Source organism: Loxodonta africana, chromosome 12, assembly GCF_030014295.1.
Source record: "Loxodonta africana isolate mLoxAfr1 chromosome 12, mLoxAfr1.hap2, whole genome shotgun sequence".
NCBI lineage: Eukaryota > Metazoa > Chordata > Mammalia > Proboscidea > Elephantidae > Loxodonta > Loxodonta africana.
Genome location: NC_087353.1, coordinates 49,766,893 through 49,786,178, shown reverse-complemented (window position 1 = coordinate 49,786,178; position 19,286 = coordinate 49,766,893). Strand labels below are relative to the sequence as shown.

The 19,286-nt window shown below is 40.8% G+C and overlaps 1 protein-coding gene across 1 annotated transcript in view; it reads left to right on the top strand.

Annotated features, from left to right (window-relative positions):
* The window catches only part of MYO5C (myosin VC), a 157,524-nt gene extending 138,812 nt beyond the window's left edge, over positions 1 to 18,712 (top strand). The window contains exons 34-41 of the mRNA XM_023539503.2: positions 4,091 to 4,189; positions 5,574 to 5,728; positions 7,818 to 7,907; positions 10,798 to 10,948; positions 11,615 to 11,897; positions 15,717 to 15,891; positions 16,443 to 16,523; positions 17,723 to 18,712. Of these exons, the coding sequence (XP_023395271.1) occupies positions 4,091 to 4,189; positions 5,574 to 5,728; positions 7,818 to 7,907; positions 10,798 to 10,948; positions 11,615 to 11,897; positions 15,717 to 15,891; positions 16,443 to 16,523; positions 17,723 to 17,875 (1,187 nt within the window). The 3' untranslated portion in view covers positions 17,876 to 18,712. The remainder of the gene's footprint in view (positions 1 to 4,090; positions 4,190 to 5,573; positions 5,729 to 7,817; positions 7,908 to 10,797; positions 10,949 to 11,614; positions 11,898 to 15,716; positions 15,892 to 16,442; positions 16,524 to 17,722) is intronic.
* The last annotated feature ends 574 nt before the right edge of the window (positions 18,713 to 19,286 follow it).

Sequence of the window (19,286 nt, the reverse complement as noted above, 5' to 3'; positions counted from 1 at the left end):
CTGACATGGTCCAAAAGGAAAGAAAGGATGATTCAAAACCCATAACCCAAAGAAATGATCTCCACAGGTGATGTCTGGGCCCAGTGATGAGTCAGTGGAATGATCTTTGGAGGCAGGAACACAACTCCCCAGATAGTACCAGTAAATGCAAGGGACTTTTAACCTCTTCCTCTATTAGTTCTCTTTTTAAAAATGAAACTGTGAAAGAGTTTAAAAATTGACTGCTTTGAAATGTACCTTTTAAGTGCACCCATTTAAAGTCTACAATTTAGCAGTTTTTAGTATAGTCACAGTTACACAGGATCGACATCCCAATTTCTATTAGAAGGAATAGAGAATTAAGAAGCCAGACAGTCCTAAACGCAGACTGAACTTCACACTTAGAATTTCCTCGTTGCATGAGCTTCTGTGAAAGGACCCTCCAACTTTTCTTTCCTTTGTTAGCTTCTGTGTCACTGACCTTTTCCCTGCTTCTGATGTCTTCTAACACTCTTCACTTTTGCTCTATTCTTCCTCTTCTCCCCAGCCTTTATCACTAAGTCTTTATCTTCAATTCTCTGTGCCTTTTTCTTGTATTCACTTCTTTAAAGAGCTCCTTTTTTCTTTTTTTTTTTTTAATTGTGCTTTAGGTGAAAGTTTATAGCTCAAGTTAATTTCTCATACAAAAATTTATATACATACTGTTATGTGACATTAGTTGCAATCCCCACAATGTGACAGCACACTCTCCCTTTCCACCCCAGGTTCCCTCTGTCCACTCAACCAATTCCTGTGCCTTTCTGCCTTCTCATCCTGCCTTAGGACAGGAGCCACTCATTTTGTCTCAGGTACATGATTGAACTAAGAAGCACACTCCTCAAGAGTATTACTTTTGTTTTACAGTCCTGTCTGATCTTTGTCTGAAGTGTGGACTTTGGGAATGGTTTTAGTTCCGTGTTAACAGAGAGTCCCGAGGCCATAGTTTCAGGAATTCCTCCAGTCTCTGTTAGACCATTAAGTCTGGTCTTTTTATGTGATTTTGAGTCCTGCTCCACACTTTTCTCCCACTCTGTCTGGGACTCTCTGTTGTGCCCTCTGTCAGGGCAATCATTGGTGGTGGCTGGGTACTATTATTTGGTCTCAGGCTGATGGAGTCTCTGGTTTATGTGGTCCTTTAGTCCCTTGGGCTAATATTTTCCTTGTGACTTTGGTTTTCTTCATTCTCCTTTGCTCCAAGGAATGGGACCAATTGATGCATCTTAGATGGCCATTTGCAAGCTTTTAAGACCCTAGGTGCCACTCACCAAAGTGGGATGCAGAATATTTTCTTAATAAACATTATTATGCCGGTTGACTAGATGTTCCCTAAAACTATGATCCACAGGCCCCAGCCCCAGCTACTCTATGCCTCAGAGTGTTTGGATGTGTCCAGGAAACTTCTTAGTTTTCGCTTTGGTCCAGTTGTGCTGACTTCCCCTGTATTGTGTGCTGTCCTTCCCTTCACTGAAGTTGGTCCTTGTCTGCTATCTAGTTAGTGAATTCCCCTCCCCACCCCATAACCACAAAGAATGCTTTTTTCTGTGTTTAAACCTTTTCTTGAGTTCTTTTAATAGTGATCTCATATAATATTTGTCCTTTTGCGATTGACTTCCTTCACTCAGCATAATGCTTTCCAGATTCATCCATGTTGTGGGATGTTATGCAGATTCATCATTGTTTTTATTATTGCATAGTATTCCATTGTGTGTGTGTACCATCATTTGTTTATCCATTTGTCTGTTGATGGGCACCTAGATTGTTTCTATCTTTTTGCTATTGTGAACAGTGCTGCAATGAATGTGGGTATGCATATGTCTATTCATGTAATGGCTCTTATTTCTCTAGGATATATTCCTAGAGTGGGATTGCTGGATCATATGGTATTTCTATTTCTAGCTTTTTAAGGAAGCGCCAAATTGTTTTCCAAAGTGGTTGTGCCATTTTACATTCCTCCCAGCAGTGCATAAGTGTCCCAGTCGAGCTCCTTTATTCTTTTTTACTCAACTGTCAGTTCAAATTTAAAATGTCCAAAACCAAATTAATGATCTTTCTCCTTCAATAATAAATGAATACAGTCCTGCTCTATGAGGGCAGGGACCACATCTGTACTTCCCACTCTTCATCGTGTCCCTATTATTGAAATGAATGAACTGTTATCTCTACATTAGGATTACCAAATCCACGGTCCAATCCTGACGCCTTTTCCTCAGTCTCACTCCCCTTTTGCCTCTAAGACTATATCCTTTGCCTTTCTATTATCATCTAACTCAAGGTATCTAAATCTGAACTCATCAGCTTCTTTTCTGTATTAGTTATCTATTGATACATAAAAAAATCACCCCAAAACTTAGCAACTTAAAACAATAGACATTTAACAACACACAGTTTCTGAGGGTCAGAAATCTGGAGCAGCTTAGAGGGGTGGTTCTGGTTCAGAGCTGCAGTCAAGTCATCAGCCAGGGACACTGTCATGAAAAGACTCAACTGGGGCTAGAGGATCTGCTTCCAAGCTCACTCATGTGACTGCCAGCAGGAAGCCAGTATCTTCTGAACACACTGTAGACATTAGCTTGAAGGATCCTTGCAAGGAACATGCCCAGATCCAAGTCACTACACTCAAGAATACACAAAATATGGTGTCTCCATCAGGTATTTCTGCTTCATTTATTGCTCCTTTCAGTCCAAGTGCAGTTGACTAATCAGAAGTCATTGTTATTGTGAGCAATGTTGCTAAGTAAAGCAGTTGACATTCCACCTTTAACAGTCTCCAGAGGAACTGAGCTAGTAAGTTAACCAAAGGAAAAATCATCATGCCACCAGAGTCTACTTACTTTCCTTGGTCCAGCTGGAGTGGCACCTCCTCCATGAAGCCTTTTTCAATAGTTCCAGCCATTTGCATGAATTCCCATGCTCCCTGTATTGGTTTTCTGTTGCTGCTATAACAAATTGCCATGAACTTAGTGGCTAAACAACACAAATTTAGATGTCAGCAGTCCCATATGGCTTCCACTGGGCTAAAATCAAGCTGTCTGCAGGCTATGTTCCTTCTGGAAACTCAGGAGAACCCATTCCCTTGCCTTTTTCTATATCCCTTGGGCCCTTCTTCCATCTTCAAAATTCACAGTACAGTATCTTCAAAATCTCTCTGCTTCTACCGTCACATCTCCTCTTGAGATCAAGGTGAAACTTTGAGGCCCAGACAGCAGATTGTGCCCCCTCCCCAGGCCAAAGATGCCCACATCCTAATTCCTAGAACTTGTGAATATGTCACCTTATATGGCAAAAGAGACTTTGAAGATGTCATTAAGTTAAGGTTCTTGAGATGGGGAAGTTATTCTGGGTTATCTAGGTAGGCCCAGTGTAATCACAGAGACCTGAAAAGAGGGAGGCAGGAGTGAGAGAGTGAAAGAAGGAGATGTGCTAAAGAAAGCAGGAGTCAGAGTAATGTGGGCACGAGCCAAGGAATGCAGGTGGCCTCTAGAAGCTGGAAAATCAAGGAAATAGATTTTACCCTAGAACCTCCAGAAAGAATGCAGCTCTGCTGATACTTTGATTTTAGCCCATAAGACCCATTTTGAACTTCCAGCCTCCGGAATTGTTAGATAATAAATTTTTGTTGTTTTAAGCCACTATGTTTGTGATAATTTGTCATAGCAACAACAGGAAACTAATACAGTCCTCTTAGTCAGGACCATGTAATTAGGTATTTTGTTCACCAAATGTTTCGTAAGTCTTGCTTCTTTAACTGTGACATTAACCTATTGAAGATAGGGCAACTATCTTGAACTTCTTTCATATCCCCAATGTGTTAGATACATAGCAGGCATACATAGGGATTCTTTCAAGGCTAACTCAGTCTTTTAAGCAGCAGCACTCATAGATATACTCACAGATAGGAATCACTACCGGGAGAAATTTCTCAGGATACAATAAATTTTTAATTTATCTAAAACCCATAGGAGTTCGTGTACAACTCAGCCAAAACTGGGTAGGAGGAGACTACATAGTCTATTTATAAAACCTGCAAAAGTTTTTTGTGTGTGTTTGGCTGACTTTTTGCCTCTGTCTACAGCCAATGATGTGCACTTGTCCCCTGGACCCAAAGAGTACCTTGGAATGCTGGAATACAAGAGGGAAGATGAGGCCAAGCTCATTCAAAACCTCATTCTCGGTAGTAAAACCTGAAAGTCCCAATTTTTGCTTTATATTTGAGAACTTGAACATCAATACCACAGTCCTGGGAGGGGGCAGTCCCTTCTCCTCCTCTTGTCTCCTCCATTGTTCTTCTCCTAGTCCAGGTTTTCTCAACTTCAGCACTATTTGACCAGATAATTCTTTGCTGTGGGGGCCTTGGCATTGTAGGATATTGAGCAGCATCCCTGGCTTATACCCACCAGATACCAGTAACAACCTCTAGTCATGACAATAAAAAATGTCCTCAGGCATTGTCAAATGTCCCCCTTGGGGAGAGGGCAAAATCACCCTCAGTTGAGTGCCACTGCCTTTTCCCAAGTCTAATCGTAAGATTGGGATAAAAGCACAGCTCCTTATCTGTGTTTCAACATAATAGCCATGATGAAAGTAATTGTAGCTTCTGTGCTGCATTTGATTTCTGTTGAGACATTTATTTGCAGGCAACATGACCTGGCATCCCAGCCATGCCTCAGTTACAGCAGTGTCCCGATGTGCATGCTCAAGGGCTGATGGTCTTAGAGCCAGTCTTACTAGACCGTCTTCACCATCATCTTCTGCATGATCCCACAGGGGGAGGGAGAAAAGCTGTCTCCCTATCAGCTGGTCCCAAGATCTCTAAGCAGGAGGCCAGTGCATAGCCATACTCCCTCTTCTTTTAAGTGACACCCTTCACCTTTTCAGAACACATAAGCACCCCTACACTTTCTTTTCCACCTTCACTGGTACACAGCTGTGGGAGCCTCTTCTTTGTCCCTCTGTCTCAATGCAGTTATAAAGATTCTCTGTTTGCTTCTTTCACTCGTTAGGGAAGAGCAATGGAGGAAGAGAGAGGAGGAAAAGGGACTACCCCTCCCAGGCATTGGCTGCTGTTCAAGCTCTCCTCCACTATATCTCCTCGCTATTCTCTTCTATCCAAGGCCAAAGAGGCTGTCTCTGTGGGGTTATTGTATACCTGTTTGCCCTCCTCAGTGCAGCTCATATGACTGCTGAGATTGTATTCAATCCTCATCAGAGAGAGGCTTAGGTGGTGGGAGTAGAACTGAGGTTCCTTTCCTACACTGGGAATCTGAAATCCAGGGATGTCATACCAGGGAAGAGTACAAATGCTTACTCTTCTTAAGCCTTTTAAAAAGGAGAAAGTACTTTGCAAATGATAAGAGAAACGGGTAGCACCTGTATATTTTTGCCAAGAAAGGAGCCAGACTAAATTCCTCAAAGAGAAAAGAAAAGAAATCCCTATGAATTCAGGTGCTGCCTCAAATACAGAAAAGCAAACAAAAAACCCTGCCGCCCTTTCAGAGGCTCCCTAGGAGGAGAGCTGACCTGTTACCTGTAACCCTCAATGACTCTCTCGGCTCCAGACTTGAAGCCTCGCGGTGTGGTGGTGAACATGATCCCTGGGCTGCCAGCTCACATCCTGTTCATGTGTGTACGCTACGCAGACTCCCTGAATGACGCCGATATGCTAAAGTCCCTCATGAACAGCACCATTAATGGCATCAAGCAAGTGGTTAAGGTAGGAACTGCCTTTGACATTGGCCATTGGTGTTGTATCTAGGACAAAGAGCAGTGTGGTGGAAAGGCTGGTGTAAAAGTAAGAGAAAATTCATTGCTAATTTCCTTTCCAGCTTTGGCAGAATCCTAAAACCATTGTTAGCTTACTGATTCTTTTCCTGGGAACTCATTAAGTGATAAATGAGTAGATAACAGCTTAATTAAGCATTAAATCTTCCTTCAAACATCGCTTGGGCCCTTGGTGGCAGAAGAGTTGCTTTGTATAAAGAGCTCTCTGGGAATGTTTGGCTCAACCTAGAATCTTGGGATAGCCAGCCGCCTGAGTTGGGTAGGGTGGTTTTTCAACACAAAGCTCAGTTTTTTGTGCTGTTCTGGGTATGGAAGTTCCATCAGCCACAGTAAGTGCAGTTAGTACCGAATTCCACTTTTTTTCTGGGAAATGACCATCCAGTTTACAACTGTACGAAAAAGTCCAAGTTGCTGGTATCATAATTTACTGGTCCACATGGGAAAAAAAAACATGGGAAAGGAGCAGCAAAATAGAGATCCAATATCTTCTATCCCCTCCAAAAGAGAAGAAATGTTTGATGGGATGTGTTTGAACTTTTTAATGGGGGACAGGGCCTACCTCACTTTTAATAAATGTTCTAGAAGAGTCATGAGTAATTAAATCTTATTTTAAATACACTAAGAAGAGGGACGAATAAAAATAGTGAATGTGTGAGAGGTCGAAGTATGGGGAATTCTTCCCCACCCCACTCCGCCAGCAAAAAAAAAAAAATTATACCCAGAGTTCATTATTTGCCAGGGGACAGGAGTAGAGTTAGCATTTGTTGTGGTGCTGGGTACTTTATAGTCACTGTTCACAGAAGCCAGTGGTGTGTTCTTGGAAGGGGCTCCCATAAATTGATGTTTTCCCAGTCCATATTTTCATAAATTGGGTTTTCTTAAGACAGGATAAACTTGCATTGTGTTCCAGGCCATCTGTACACAAGTATTTGCCTCATCTTGCTGCTTATCTGTGAACTTTGGAGGAAATGTTTAACCAAATATTTATAAACCAAAAGATGCCTGGACCTGAGGAGTATAAATCCCCTCTCTCACCAACATCTCTAGCCCTAATTCTCCAGTAGCTCCCTCCCACTGCCTTTGTATATCCAGGACCCTCCCCTGCCCACCTGCAACCTACAGACACATTAAAGCAACCCTCACTTGGCCCCCATACCCTCTTAGCCACTGCCCCATTTTTCTCTGCCCCCTGACTGGCAGAGTGCTTGCACTAGTGGTCTACACCAATTCGCTTTTTCACTCCTTGTGATCTGGCTTCTACCCCTACAACTCTACTGAAAGGTCACCATTAATTTCCTCTTACTAAATCTAATGGTATTTCCTTCATTTTTATTCTCCTTAAATTGACTGAAGCATTAACGTCATCACTTCAACTCCCCTACTTAGTCTTTCAAGTCCCAGGATTCTCCTGGCTTTCCTCTTACCTCTCTGATCTCTGTTTCTCTGCCTTCTTTGCTTGTTCCTCTTCTTCCTGCCCTGTAGGTGCAATGTTCTCCCCAACACAGTCCTTGATCCTGAACTCTTGTCTGCCAACCCTCTCTCCGTCAAGGAGTAGATTATCCTCCCTCTTTCATGAGACTTTCTCAGCTGCCTTGATTTCCCATCATCTCTCCATCCTCCAAGCTTCTGTGACACAGTCCATGTCGGTCATTTGGGCAATTTTCACCCTTATTTAACTGTGTCCTAGATATGGTATATCTATCTTACCACCCAGAATGTGAACTTTGGAGTGAAGGGCCGAGACTTAGGTTTTGCGTGTATTCCTGCAGTGTCTACTTCAGGCTTCATAACAATTAAGATAACCTGTACAGAAATACTTTTCAAGCTGTAACCTACTATATAAATGTAAATGCTTATCATCATAGTATAAATGTAATAAAAGTTTTAGTGAATAAAATAAAAAATTAATTTTCATCATAAGCCACCAGTTAACCAAACAGGTAAGATATGTTTGTTCTAGGGCTCAGAGGAACTGACCTCACCAAGTCTAACTTTCTCTTGTTTTTTTTTCCTTTTTTAAGGAACATCTAGAAGACTTTGAGATGCTGTCCTTTTGGCTCTCCAATACTTGTCATTTTCTCAATTGTCTGAAGCAATACAGTGGGGAAGAGGTAGGGACTACTATCTGCTTTGGGTTTTGTGCTGACTGCTGGTCTCTTACCTCCTCAAGGGCCATCACTCACCTCAGGGATTAGGCATTGGAATGCCCAACTTCAGGGATGGCATCTTCTCTAAGTGGCTTTCTTGCTTTCTCCTCACTCAGGAGGCCAACTGGACATCCTATTGGACTCCTGGGCATGCACCACAAGCAGGAGGCTTCTGGAAAAAGGCTTAGACCTCAGTTTCCTCAACTTTTAAATCAGTGGGGTAGATTTGATGATTTTTAAATGTCCATCTGCTAATGAAATTCTGACTCTAAAATACAGCTTTTAGTCCAGCATGCCTGCTTTCTCACAACTGCTGACTCCACAAGATTGATTGGTCACCTGTAGTCTATAAACGAATTTCTTTTGTCAGCCCAGCTCTGTTTCCAGTGAGGTAACATTATAAAGAAGTTCTCCGCCTTCAAGTACTCGCGGGGCAAAATTTTATTGAACTAAAATAAGAAAATAGCTTTTTAGGGTTTTCACTGTTCTCCAAATGGTTTTCCCATTTTATAATCCCACCAGCAGTATATGAATTTTCCAGTATCTCGTACCTTCAGCAACATTTGGTATTTACAGACATTTTAATATTTACCAATCTTATATGTGTAAAATGATACCTTGTTAAATTGAATTACATTTGCTTGATCACTAGTGAGATCAGGCATCATTTCCTATGCTTTTTAGTCATTTGACTTCCCTTTTAAATTATCTGGTCAAAACTTCTCTATTTTTCTGTAGGGTTAGATTTTTTTTCTTATTGATTTGTAGGAGAGCTCTCCATATTATGGATAGATTGTGGCCTGTCTTCTAATTTTCCTTATGGAGTCCTTTGTCATACACAATTTTTTAATTTTGATGTACTTGGGTTTATCAATCTTGTTCTTTTATGATTTGTGTTTTTGTGTCTTATTGAAGAAATTCTTCCCTACACTGAGACCATGAAGATATTATCTTCTAAACTTTTAGAGTTCAAATTTAGAGTTGACAGTTATATATATTAAAAAAACCAAACCCGTTGCCGTTGAGTCGATTCCGACTCATGGCGACCCTATAGGACAGAGTAAAACTGCCCCATAGGGTTTCCAAGGAGCACCTAGTGGATTCGAACTGCTGACTTTTTGGTTAGCAGCCGTAGCTCTTATCCACTACACCACCAGGGCTTCCAGTTATATACATATAGTTTTTTTTTTTTTTTTTAATTGTGCTTTAGGTGGAAGTTTACAGCTCAAGTTAATCTCTCATATAAAGATTTATAAACATAATGTTATGTGATGCTATAATGTGACTGCACATTCCTCCTTTCCACCCGGGATTTTCCATGTCCGTTCAACCAGTTCCTATCCCTTTCTGCCTTCTCATCGCTCCTCCAGCCAGAAGCTGCCCATTTAGGCTCATGTATCTGCTTGAACTAAGAAGCACACTCTTCAGGAGTATCATTTTATGTTTCATAGTCCAATCTAATCTTTGTCTGAAGAGTTGGCTTCAGGAATAGTTTTAGTTCTGGGTTGACAGTCTAGGGGCCATGTCTTCTAGGGTTCTAGTCTCAGTCAGACCATTAAGTCTGGTCTTTTTACGTGAATTCGAGTACTGTACCCCACTTTTCTCCTGTTCCGTCAAGGACTCTCTGTTCTGTTCCCTGTTAGGGCAGTCATTGGTGGTAGTCGGGCACCATCTAGTTTTTCTGGTCTCAGGCTGATGGAGTCTCTGGTTTATGTGGCCCCGTTTGTCTTTTGGGCTAACATTTTCCTTGTATCTTTGGTGTTCTTGATTCTCCTTTGGTCCAGGTGAGTTGGAACCAATTGATACATTTTAGATGGCTGCTTCCAAGCTTTTAAGACCCCAGATGCCACCCACCAAAGTGGAGTGCAGAACATTTTCTTAATAAACGACAGTTATATTTTTAATATATCCAAAATTGGTGTGATTATCTATCTTAAATTGATATATGAGGTAATGGTCTCATATTTTTTTTCTATATGGATAGTCAATTTTCCCTTTGAAGAGAAAATAAAATTAAAAAATAGAAAAATAATTCTAATAATACTATAGAACAAAGGAAAAACAAAGAAAAACCAACTTCTGCCAGGAGGAAAAAAAAATTTTTTTTTTTTTTTAAATTTTAAAAACACAGACCAGTGAATTTAAGACAAACTGGTACCTGTGAGATATCAATGAAAAGGGATATTATTCAACACCATTTATTGAATGGTGCCCCCTTCAGGCATGTCCTTTGCCCCCTTCAGCCATGTCTAGAATGAGTGTTTTTTTCAATTGCTGTATTTTTTGGTTCTAAAATTTCTATGGTTCTTTTTCACCTCTGCTTCTTACCATAATATACTATTCTTGCCTTATATTTTCTTTTTCTTTTATCTCTTTGAACATGTTAAACATACTTATTTTGAAATATTTCAGATTGGTCTGTACTCTGTAAGTATAAGATTATAAACCACATTTATTATATCTCCTGACTGCTTACGGCAGTTTGTTTCCTTGGATGTTTTGGAATTTTCTACTGTGAGCTTCTGTGGAGTTGTTTTCCACTGTGGTCTAATTGGAGCTGGACACACCTATTTGTAGGGATGGGGTTGGGGAGGCAGTGACATCCAGTTAGTAAGGCGGACTGAGATCATACAAGAAAACATTGCTATTTTTTTTCTTTTAGAAAATAAATGCTACCTCAAACATCAAGAACTCATTTGAAACAAATCAAACACTGAGTTTTGAAGTACAAGGGTTATAGGAGAAGCCAGTTATAATATCATTGTATAGATAAAGTTTTAATTTTCTACATGTCTGTATTATTGGGGTGTTATCTGTATTATTGTAACATTTATGTCCTCAAAATTACTTTTAGGAATTCATGAAGCATAACAGTCCATGTCAGAATAAGAACTGCTTGAGAAATTTTGACCTGTCAGAATACAGACAAATTCTTAGTGATGTGGCTATACGAATATATCACCAGTTCATTATTATAATGGAAAATAACATTCAACCAATAATAGGTAAGAATTGACAAAAAAATATTTACAGTAACACTGAGACTTTTTAAAAAATAAATCGCGTGTGGAATGTGTGATTACAAATAACATAGTTTTTAAAGACCAAGAAAATTTAATTACATAAATGTCTACCTTTTAATTCTTTGATTACTTAAAATGACTCCATGAATAATAGCACATGGTTACTAGTTTTCTTTCTGTAAATGTAATTCATCCTGAACAGAAAGATTTGGAGAAGTGTTACTTCTTACATGGCTATTCTTGGGGCTCAGTTTTTTGTTTTTGTTTTTGATTTTTGAAATCTTAAAGTACTACTCAAATTTTGGTCATACTTGGTCATACAATACTTTCTTCAGTTTCCTCAATTTTCTGAAATTTAAATACCTTTGGTTTTAAATGGTTCCAGACCATAAGCTATCACGTTAATCTGCTCTCTTTTTTGAGCAGGTGCAAAGAAGACATTCTCTGAGCTCAGAAAAGTTCCGCTTCCCTCTGTGCCGTCATCCACACCTCTCCCCATGCTCCCAAATCCTTAGATTCTTTTGCTTTCTTTTTCACAACTGTATCCACTACCTCTTGCAGAAAATGTCGTATCTGCTGAAATAGACCCATGAAAGCAGTGGGAAGTGTTCTCTGGGTATAGAACAAGATCTTCCACTTTCTCTGCAGTGCCAGGCATGCTGGAATATGAGAGTCTGCAGGGCATTTCTGGCCTGAAGCCCACAGGCTTCTGGAAGCGGTCATCCAGCATAGATGACACAGATGCCTACACAATGACCTCTGTCCTGCAGCAGCTAAGCTACTTCTACAGCACCATGTGCCAGAATGGCCTAGACCCCGAGCTCGTGAGGCAGGCTGTGAAGCAGCTCTTCTTCTTGATTGGGGCAGTGACCCTGAACAGCCTCTTCCTACGCAAGGACATGTGTTCCTGCAGAAAAGGGATGCAGATAAGGTAGGACCCACAAACCGCCACTCAGCCTGAGAGGCTGCCAGAACCTTCCCTCCTTCAGTGCCACCCTCCCAGTGGGCTGCACTGCTGCTAGAGTCGCGTACAGGGGCCTCTTGGAACCTTGGAGATGTTGGCCACCTGGTGCCTGACCCCCACTCCCGTAACTACACCACCAAACTTGAAGCTAGTGACTGTAACTGAGAACTGGTAGTTGTAGTTTTTAAATTCTGGCCTTCTGTGGTTATCATACAATCAAGCAGTATTTATGGGCGGTCTTCTGTGTGAATAGCACTTCCTGGTGGAGGACACAGGAAATGAAGGAAAAGACAATATGATTCCTGCCCTTGAGGAGCTCAAAATAGTGAATAACAACTCAAGGCAACTGTGATTAAGTCACAAACAAGTGGTGCAGGAAATACTTGCGAAGAGAGATTATTGTGGATGGAAAAGCTGGGGAACCAAGAGAGCTGTGCACTGAGAGATAAAGAAAAGGGAGAAGACCATTCCAGGCAGGGAAACAAGACTGGCAAAGGCATGGTAGTAGAACTGAGTTTGGACACCTGCTCTGTAACAGTGAATAGCTGTGTCTGGATCATCATTATAAAAGCGATGTCTTGTGTAGAACTTCATCTCACAATCTCCACAATAGCATTTTTATAGCAAATTTCATTAGGGCTCCTTGTCCAGTAATCTTTGATAAAAGTGAGTTTTTATTTCCCTTATTTCCAGGTTCTAAAATGTCTGGTTGGTTCCTCTTTATATCTTCTATTTCTTTTATGAGACTTCCCATCTTTCCATTCATTTTAAGAGTTTCTCCTTACTTTCTGGAACAGTTTTATGATAGCTACTTTAAAGTCTTTCTCAGATAATTCCAACATTTGTGTCATCTTGGTATTGGCATCTGTTGACTGCCTTGTTTAAGGTGAGTTGAGATTTCCCTAGTTCCTCATGTGCCAAGTAATCTTGAATTATATCCCGGACATTTTGAGTGTTATGAGACTCTGGGCCTTTAAATCCTACAGAGATGCTGCAAAGGTCCCTGAACTGCAGCACTAGCTGATAGCTATCCCTTTGCCTCATTTTCCTGGCTAGAAAACAGACTCGTACATGTAAAAACAAAACAGGAAAGGATGACAGTGCTATTAAGACCATTACCTTCATTCCAAATAGAATGCAATTTGATTCCTCCCCCCAACACACACACACACACACACACACACACACACACACACACACACCCTCTTTCCTTTTCAAACAAGCCTGAGGACTTAGCCTGTTCTCCTGTTGGCTATTCAGCTCTCTCCACCCACTCCATCTTCTGCAGTTGTTTACCTCAAACCCTGGGGTGCTGTCTCCCCAATTCCCTGCTTCCCTGCTGCCCTTGAAAACAAACACCTTGGCCCTTTTTGTTTCTAGAGTTTTACTGCTAATTGCTACAGGGGAGCAGATGGGAAATAACAATAAGGAGGAAATTACAAAGTTTTAAATTAAAAAAACCTTAGCATTCTTACAGTCGGAGTCCCAGACTACTTAATGTGGCTCCTGAAAGTACTTTCATAGCTGGTGGACTATGTCTGAAGGGCAGAAAGATTCTACACTATCCAAATAGTGTCAAGGAATCACCTTAACAGTAGGAGCCATCAGGTGGCAGCACAGGGCATGTCTTTTCAGATCTCTCAGAGCAGGCAGGCCAGGTATGAGGTGCCAAGTTCTCTAGGAAGCGGCAATCTAGTACCACATCAGGGCAAGTGTTTGGGCTGAAGAAAAAGGAAAAGCAAGGGATTTTCACCCTCTCTCTGAGTCTTACCAAAAACCAAACCTGTTGCCGTTGAGTTGGTTCCTGCTCATAGCGACAGAGTAGAACTTCCCCACAGGGTTTACAAGGCTGAAATCTTTATGGAAGCAGACTGCCACATCTTTCTCTGAGCACTAGGAGCCCTCTCTTCTGCTCCTTCAGCCGTAACTAAAGGGCTTCTCCTGCAGCTCTTGTCAACATCAACACCCACAGCTGAGTTTCAGGCTGCATTGAATTCAGCCCAGCGAATACCAGAGGGGAAAATTTGGTAAACTCACTGTTAATTTGAAGGTACTTCAAACTCTTTTTTTTTCAAACTCTGGTCTTCTTCCACAAGCCACCTGCTATTATTTACTCTTCAGAGTCCTTAGATTTTTGCATTCTGCCCAGGATTCATTGCCACATTCTGTGGGAGAGCCAGGGTGTTTACTCCGTGACCAAGACTACCACAGATAGTTGAGCGGGAGAATTAAAATGCTCAGGTTTCCATTTAGAAAGGACTGTGGCAGGATGAGTAGGATAGATTAGAGGGAGTGTACAAGAAATGGGCTTGCAATCTGCTTCTGTAAAGATTACAGCCAAGAAAACCCCATGAAGCAGTTCTACCCTGTGACACATGGGGTTGCCATGAGTCACAAATCAACAACAAAGAAAGGGTATAGCCAGTGTAGGAGTTTTCTCACACTCGTTACATTCCAGTGGAATACATTAATTCAGCATTATTACTCCAGTGCTGTAACCTGAGAGAAGACCCATGTAGGGAGCTGCTAACCCAGAAAGTCAGAGCTGGGCCTGACACTAGAGTTCACCTAGTTCAACACTCTTTTTTTTTTTTTTTTAAACAGCTTTATTGATGTATAATTTCTATACCATAAAGTTCACGCATTTAAAGTGTATAGTTCAATGGTTTTTAGTATATTTGCAGAATTGTGCAACTGTCACCATAGTCTAATTTTTGAACATTTTTATCATTCCAAAGAAAAACCTTGTACCCAGGAGCAGCCACTCCCCAGGCTAGCCTACTTTATGCCTCGAAATTTCATATGAATGGAATCATAAAATATCTTATCTTTTGTGACTGATTTCTTTCACTTAGCATAATGTTTTCAAGGTTCATCCATGTTGTAACATGTATCAGTACTTCACTCCTTTTTATGGCTAAATAATATTTCACTATATAAATGTACCATATTTTATCTGTTCATCAGTTAATGGACACTTGTGTTATTTCCCCTTTTTGGCTAGTATGAGTAATGCTGCTATGAACATCCATATACACAGGTTTTCGTGTAGACGTATGTTTCATTTCTCTTAGGTAGATACCTGGGAATGTGATTGCTGGTCATGTGGTAACTCTATGTTTAACATTTGGAGGAACTGCCAGACTGTTTTCCAAAGTGTCTGCACTGTTTTACATTCCTCCTAGCCATGTATGAGGGCTCTCAACACTCATTTTACACATGGGAAGTTGAGGCCCAGAGAGGTTGAGTAACTACCTCCTCAAGCTCATACAATGGATGGGTGACATCTGAGAACTAAAAACCACACCTCAACTCATTACCTGTGATACTTAGTGACAGAAAGGAGAGTAAAAACCCTAGTCAGCTGAAAGAAAGCCTTCTACCAATTGGAGATTTTCTGCCAGTTCAGGAAAAGAAATCAAACAATTTTTTATACATACGTAAGTTGTCTCTTCAAATATCACCCTGGTGGTTTTTACTTTAATGCAGTTCTAAAACTTCACTTTGTAAGTTGTTGCAACCACTGTTCCTTCTCAAATTTTCCCCAAAGTCTGTAACACAGCTGTTCACCTAGACCATGATCCTTAGATCATGAGAACCGATCATCTGGTCCAGCCCCTCATGTTACAAACGAGGAAACTGAGTCCTATTGGCAGGCTGTGGTTCTAAGGCTGTCAGGGGGCTCTGATACCCTCTCAGGGGACACACTGGGACATTCAGCACCCTGCCATGAAGCGTTCTGAATGGAACACCTGCTGTTCTCTGCTCCTTTGCCTCTCACTCCAGGTGCAATATCAGCTACTTAGAAGAATGGCTTAAAGATAAGAATTTGCAGAACAGCTTAGCCAAGGAAACTTTGGAACCTCTCTCCCAGGCAGCCTGGCTGCTTCAGGTCAAGAAAACCACAGACAGAGACGCCAAGGAGATCTACGAACGCTGTACCTCACTGTCTGTTGTGCAGGTGACCAGGCTTGCTTAGCATCTCCCAGATCTTCTCCAGCAGATCAGTGTGATTGGCATTGTCTTTCCTGGCTTAGCCAGCTGTGGGGTGCTCTTGACGGTTGTTTGGGGATCATACTTATCTCCTACAGCCTACCCTTATCTATTTGTAAGCACTTTATTTATATATTGTATCTTTTATTTATATAAAAAAATTTATATGCATTTTTTAAATACTTACTCTGGGCCTGAAAAACACAAAAATGTATATGACATATTTCCTGTCCACCAAACTCACAGGTATGTATGTGTGTAGGGTGGAGGGGGCAGGAGGAGACTAGAATTGGCTATTCTCTTACTGCTGTCTAATTGATTTATCTTGCCTCTTTCTATCGTCTCTCCTCACACGTTTTCTCCTTTCTTGGAAATAGATAACACATGGTTCCTAAAGCCAGATTGCAGTATGAAGAATGATCTGTGGTTTCCAGTGGTTCCCAAACCACTGAAACCATTATTTCATGGACAGAGTTGTTCATTTTCAAGGCTTAACTCCTTGCTATGTAACCTTTGCAGATCATAAAGATCCTTAATTCATACACACCTATAGACGACTTTGAGAAAAGGGTGACTCCATCCTTCGTTCGCAAAGTACAGGTAAGATCCTTAGCGTGTGCCTTTAATTAATATTGTAGAATTCCAGGATTAAAGTACATTTTTACCAAACATGCAAATGAAAGGCACCAGCTCAGAAAGGAATTTTCCCTGTCAGATATTCCTCAGTTTTCAGAACCCACTTTATTCCTGGTGGGGATGAAATGAAAACACCGAAACCATGACTCCTATGCTGTGTTCCTTGGTATGTCTTGTTTCTTGTGGACCTTCGAGGACTCTGCAAGTGGGCAGAGGCTGAATGGAAACAAAAGACTTGTTGATCCATTTTTTTTCTTATTTTAAGCCCTAAAGTTTCTTCCCCAGTGAACTAGGGTAGCATTCTCAAAGTTCTCTGTGGTCTTCAAAGTCTGTCTTTTTCCAAACACAGATTGTGTGGGGCTGGATTTTCTTCATATACTTCAACCAAAATAAGATACCAAAACAGACTGAGTACAGAAGCAGATGTGATACCCCACCTGTCTTATATTAAACCAGTCATTAAAGAGACAAAAAATCAAACAATGCCACTCTTCTCACTGATCTTTTTTTTAATTTTGGAAAATAGTTACTTTTTTTAATATTATATGTTAACATGTATTGAGTTTATTATTTTAATGAATCAATCAATAAATATTTTAAATTATTGTTTTAATTGTGAACACAGTAAATAGCAATAGTTAGACTCATAAAAACAAAAGCTATTTGGGATCCTCAATAATTTTCAAGAGTGTGAATTTCTATCCTGTTACATGGGATCACTACGAGTCAGAATGGACTTGACAATACCCAAGAACAACAAAGGGTTCCTGAGACCAAAAGTTTGTGAACCACTTAACTAAGGAAGAGAGATGAGTTCAAGAAAAACTTAATATTCGACATTTACTCATACTTGGACTTAGAATTATGCCATGAGATAGAGAAAACAGATTTACACTCAATCCATCCTATGGGAAAATAATTTCAGAAATGAAACAGCAGGTATGAGAGTATGAGAGCTGATCTGGGAAGCCCTCAATAGATAATTTCACCTTAGAACTGTGCTATTTAAAAAGCCCTCTTGTGCGTCATCTCCCATGATTTCGAAAGGGCTTTTTCACTGGAGATGGGGTCATTGTGTTTTCCTTACGCTTGACTCCTACACTTAATAGTAAAGTAGAATGCACTGGTTTCTTTATTCATTTTTCCTCTGGTTCTAATTTCAGGCTCTCCTAAATAGTCGAGAGGATTCATCGCAGCTGATGTTGGATACCAAATATCTTTTTCAAGTCACATTTCCTTTTACCCCCTCCCTACATGCTCTAGAAATGATCCAGATCCCCAGCAGTTTCAAGCTGGGTTTTCTCAATAGATTATAGCAGAAGAAAACACAGTAAATGCATTTTTCTCTCAAAAACTAAGTGAAGGTCAAACATGATGTTTATTAATCAAAACTGGAAATGCTTTGTAATGTAATTTAAGGAAGAAAATAAGGCTCTCCCAGATGGACCTATTCATCCTATTTCTTGCCAGCCACACCTTCCCTTCATTCATGGTGGCAATGCTGCTGCTACAACTTGCAAGAATTAACAAGTACCACCTGCGACTGGAAAGGCCACTTAGCTTTGGAATCTGAGCCAGCTTTCGTTGGAATTCCTGGAAGGCTTCTATTTTCTTCCAGGTGCCTCTTGGTTCAGATAGGTCTTGTGACAGGGCCCCACTGAGAGGGAGGGATTCTGGGGACACAGCATCTCCCAAGTCTCATGTGAAGCGAAGGTACGTTTATGAAACCACAGGGGGCTCCAGGCTGAGGCTTACAGGAAATACACCCATTTGGCCACCATGTTCTTGTTAGATGCCATCAAGTCGGTTCCGACACATAACAACCCTAGGCACGACAGAACAAAACACTGCCTGGTCCTGCGCCATCCTCACAATCACTGTTGTACTTCAGCCCATCGTTGCAGCCACTGTGTCAGTCCATCGCATTGAGGGTCTTCCTCTTTTCGCTGACCCTCTACCAAGCATGATGTCCTTCTCCAGTGGCTGGTCCCTCCTGATAACATATCCAAAGTATGTCACACGAAGTCTTGCCATCCTTGGTTCTAAGGAGCATTCTGGCTATACTTTACCAAGACATATTTGTTCTTTCTTCAGGCAGTCCATGGTATATTCAATATTCACCAGCAACATAATTCAAAGGCATCAATTCTTTTTCAGTCTTCCTTATTCTTTTTTTTTTTTTTTATTCATTGTCCAGCTTTTGCAAGCACATGAGGTGATTGAAAACAACAAGGCTTGGGTCAGGTGCACCTTAGTCCTTAAAGTGATATTTTTGCCTTTTAATAGGTTAAAGAGATTTTTTTGCAGCAGATTTGCCCAATGCAATGCTACAACTGATTTCTTGTCTCCTGCTTCCATGGGCCTTGATTGTGGATCCAAGTAAAATGAACTCCTTGACAACTTCACTCTTTCTCTGTTTATCATGATGTTGCTTACTGGTCCAGCTGTGACGATTTTTGTTTTCTTTATACTGAGGTGTAATCTATACTGAAGGCTGTGGTCTTTGATCTTCATCAATAAGTGCTTCAAGTCCTCTTCATTTTCGGCAAGCAGGGTTGTGTCATCTGCGTATTGCAGGTTGTTTGAGTCTTCTCCCAATCCTGAAGCAGCATTCTTCTTCATATAATCCAGCTTCTCAGATTATTTGCTCAGCATACAGATTGAGTAAGTATGGTGAAAGGATACAACCCTTTCGCACTCCTTCCTGACTTTAAAACACGCAGTATC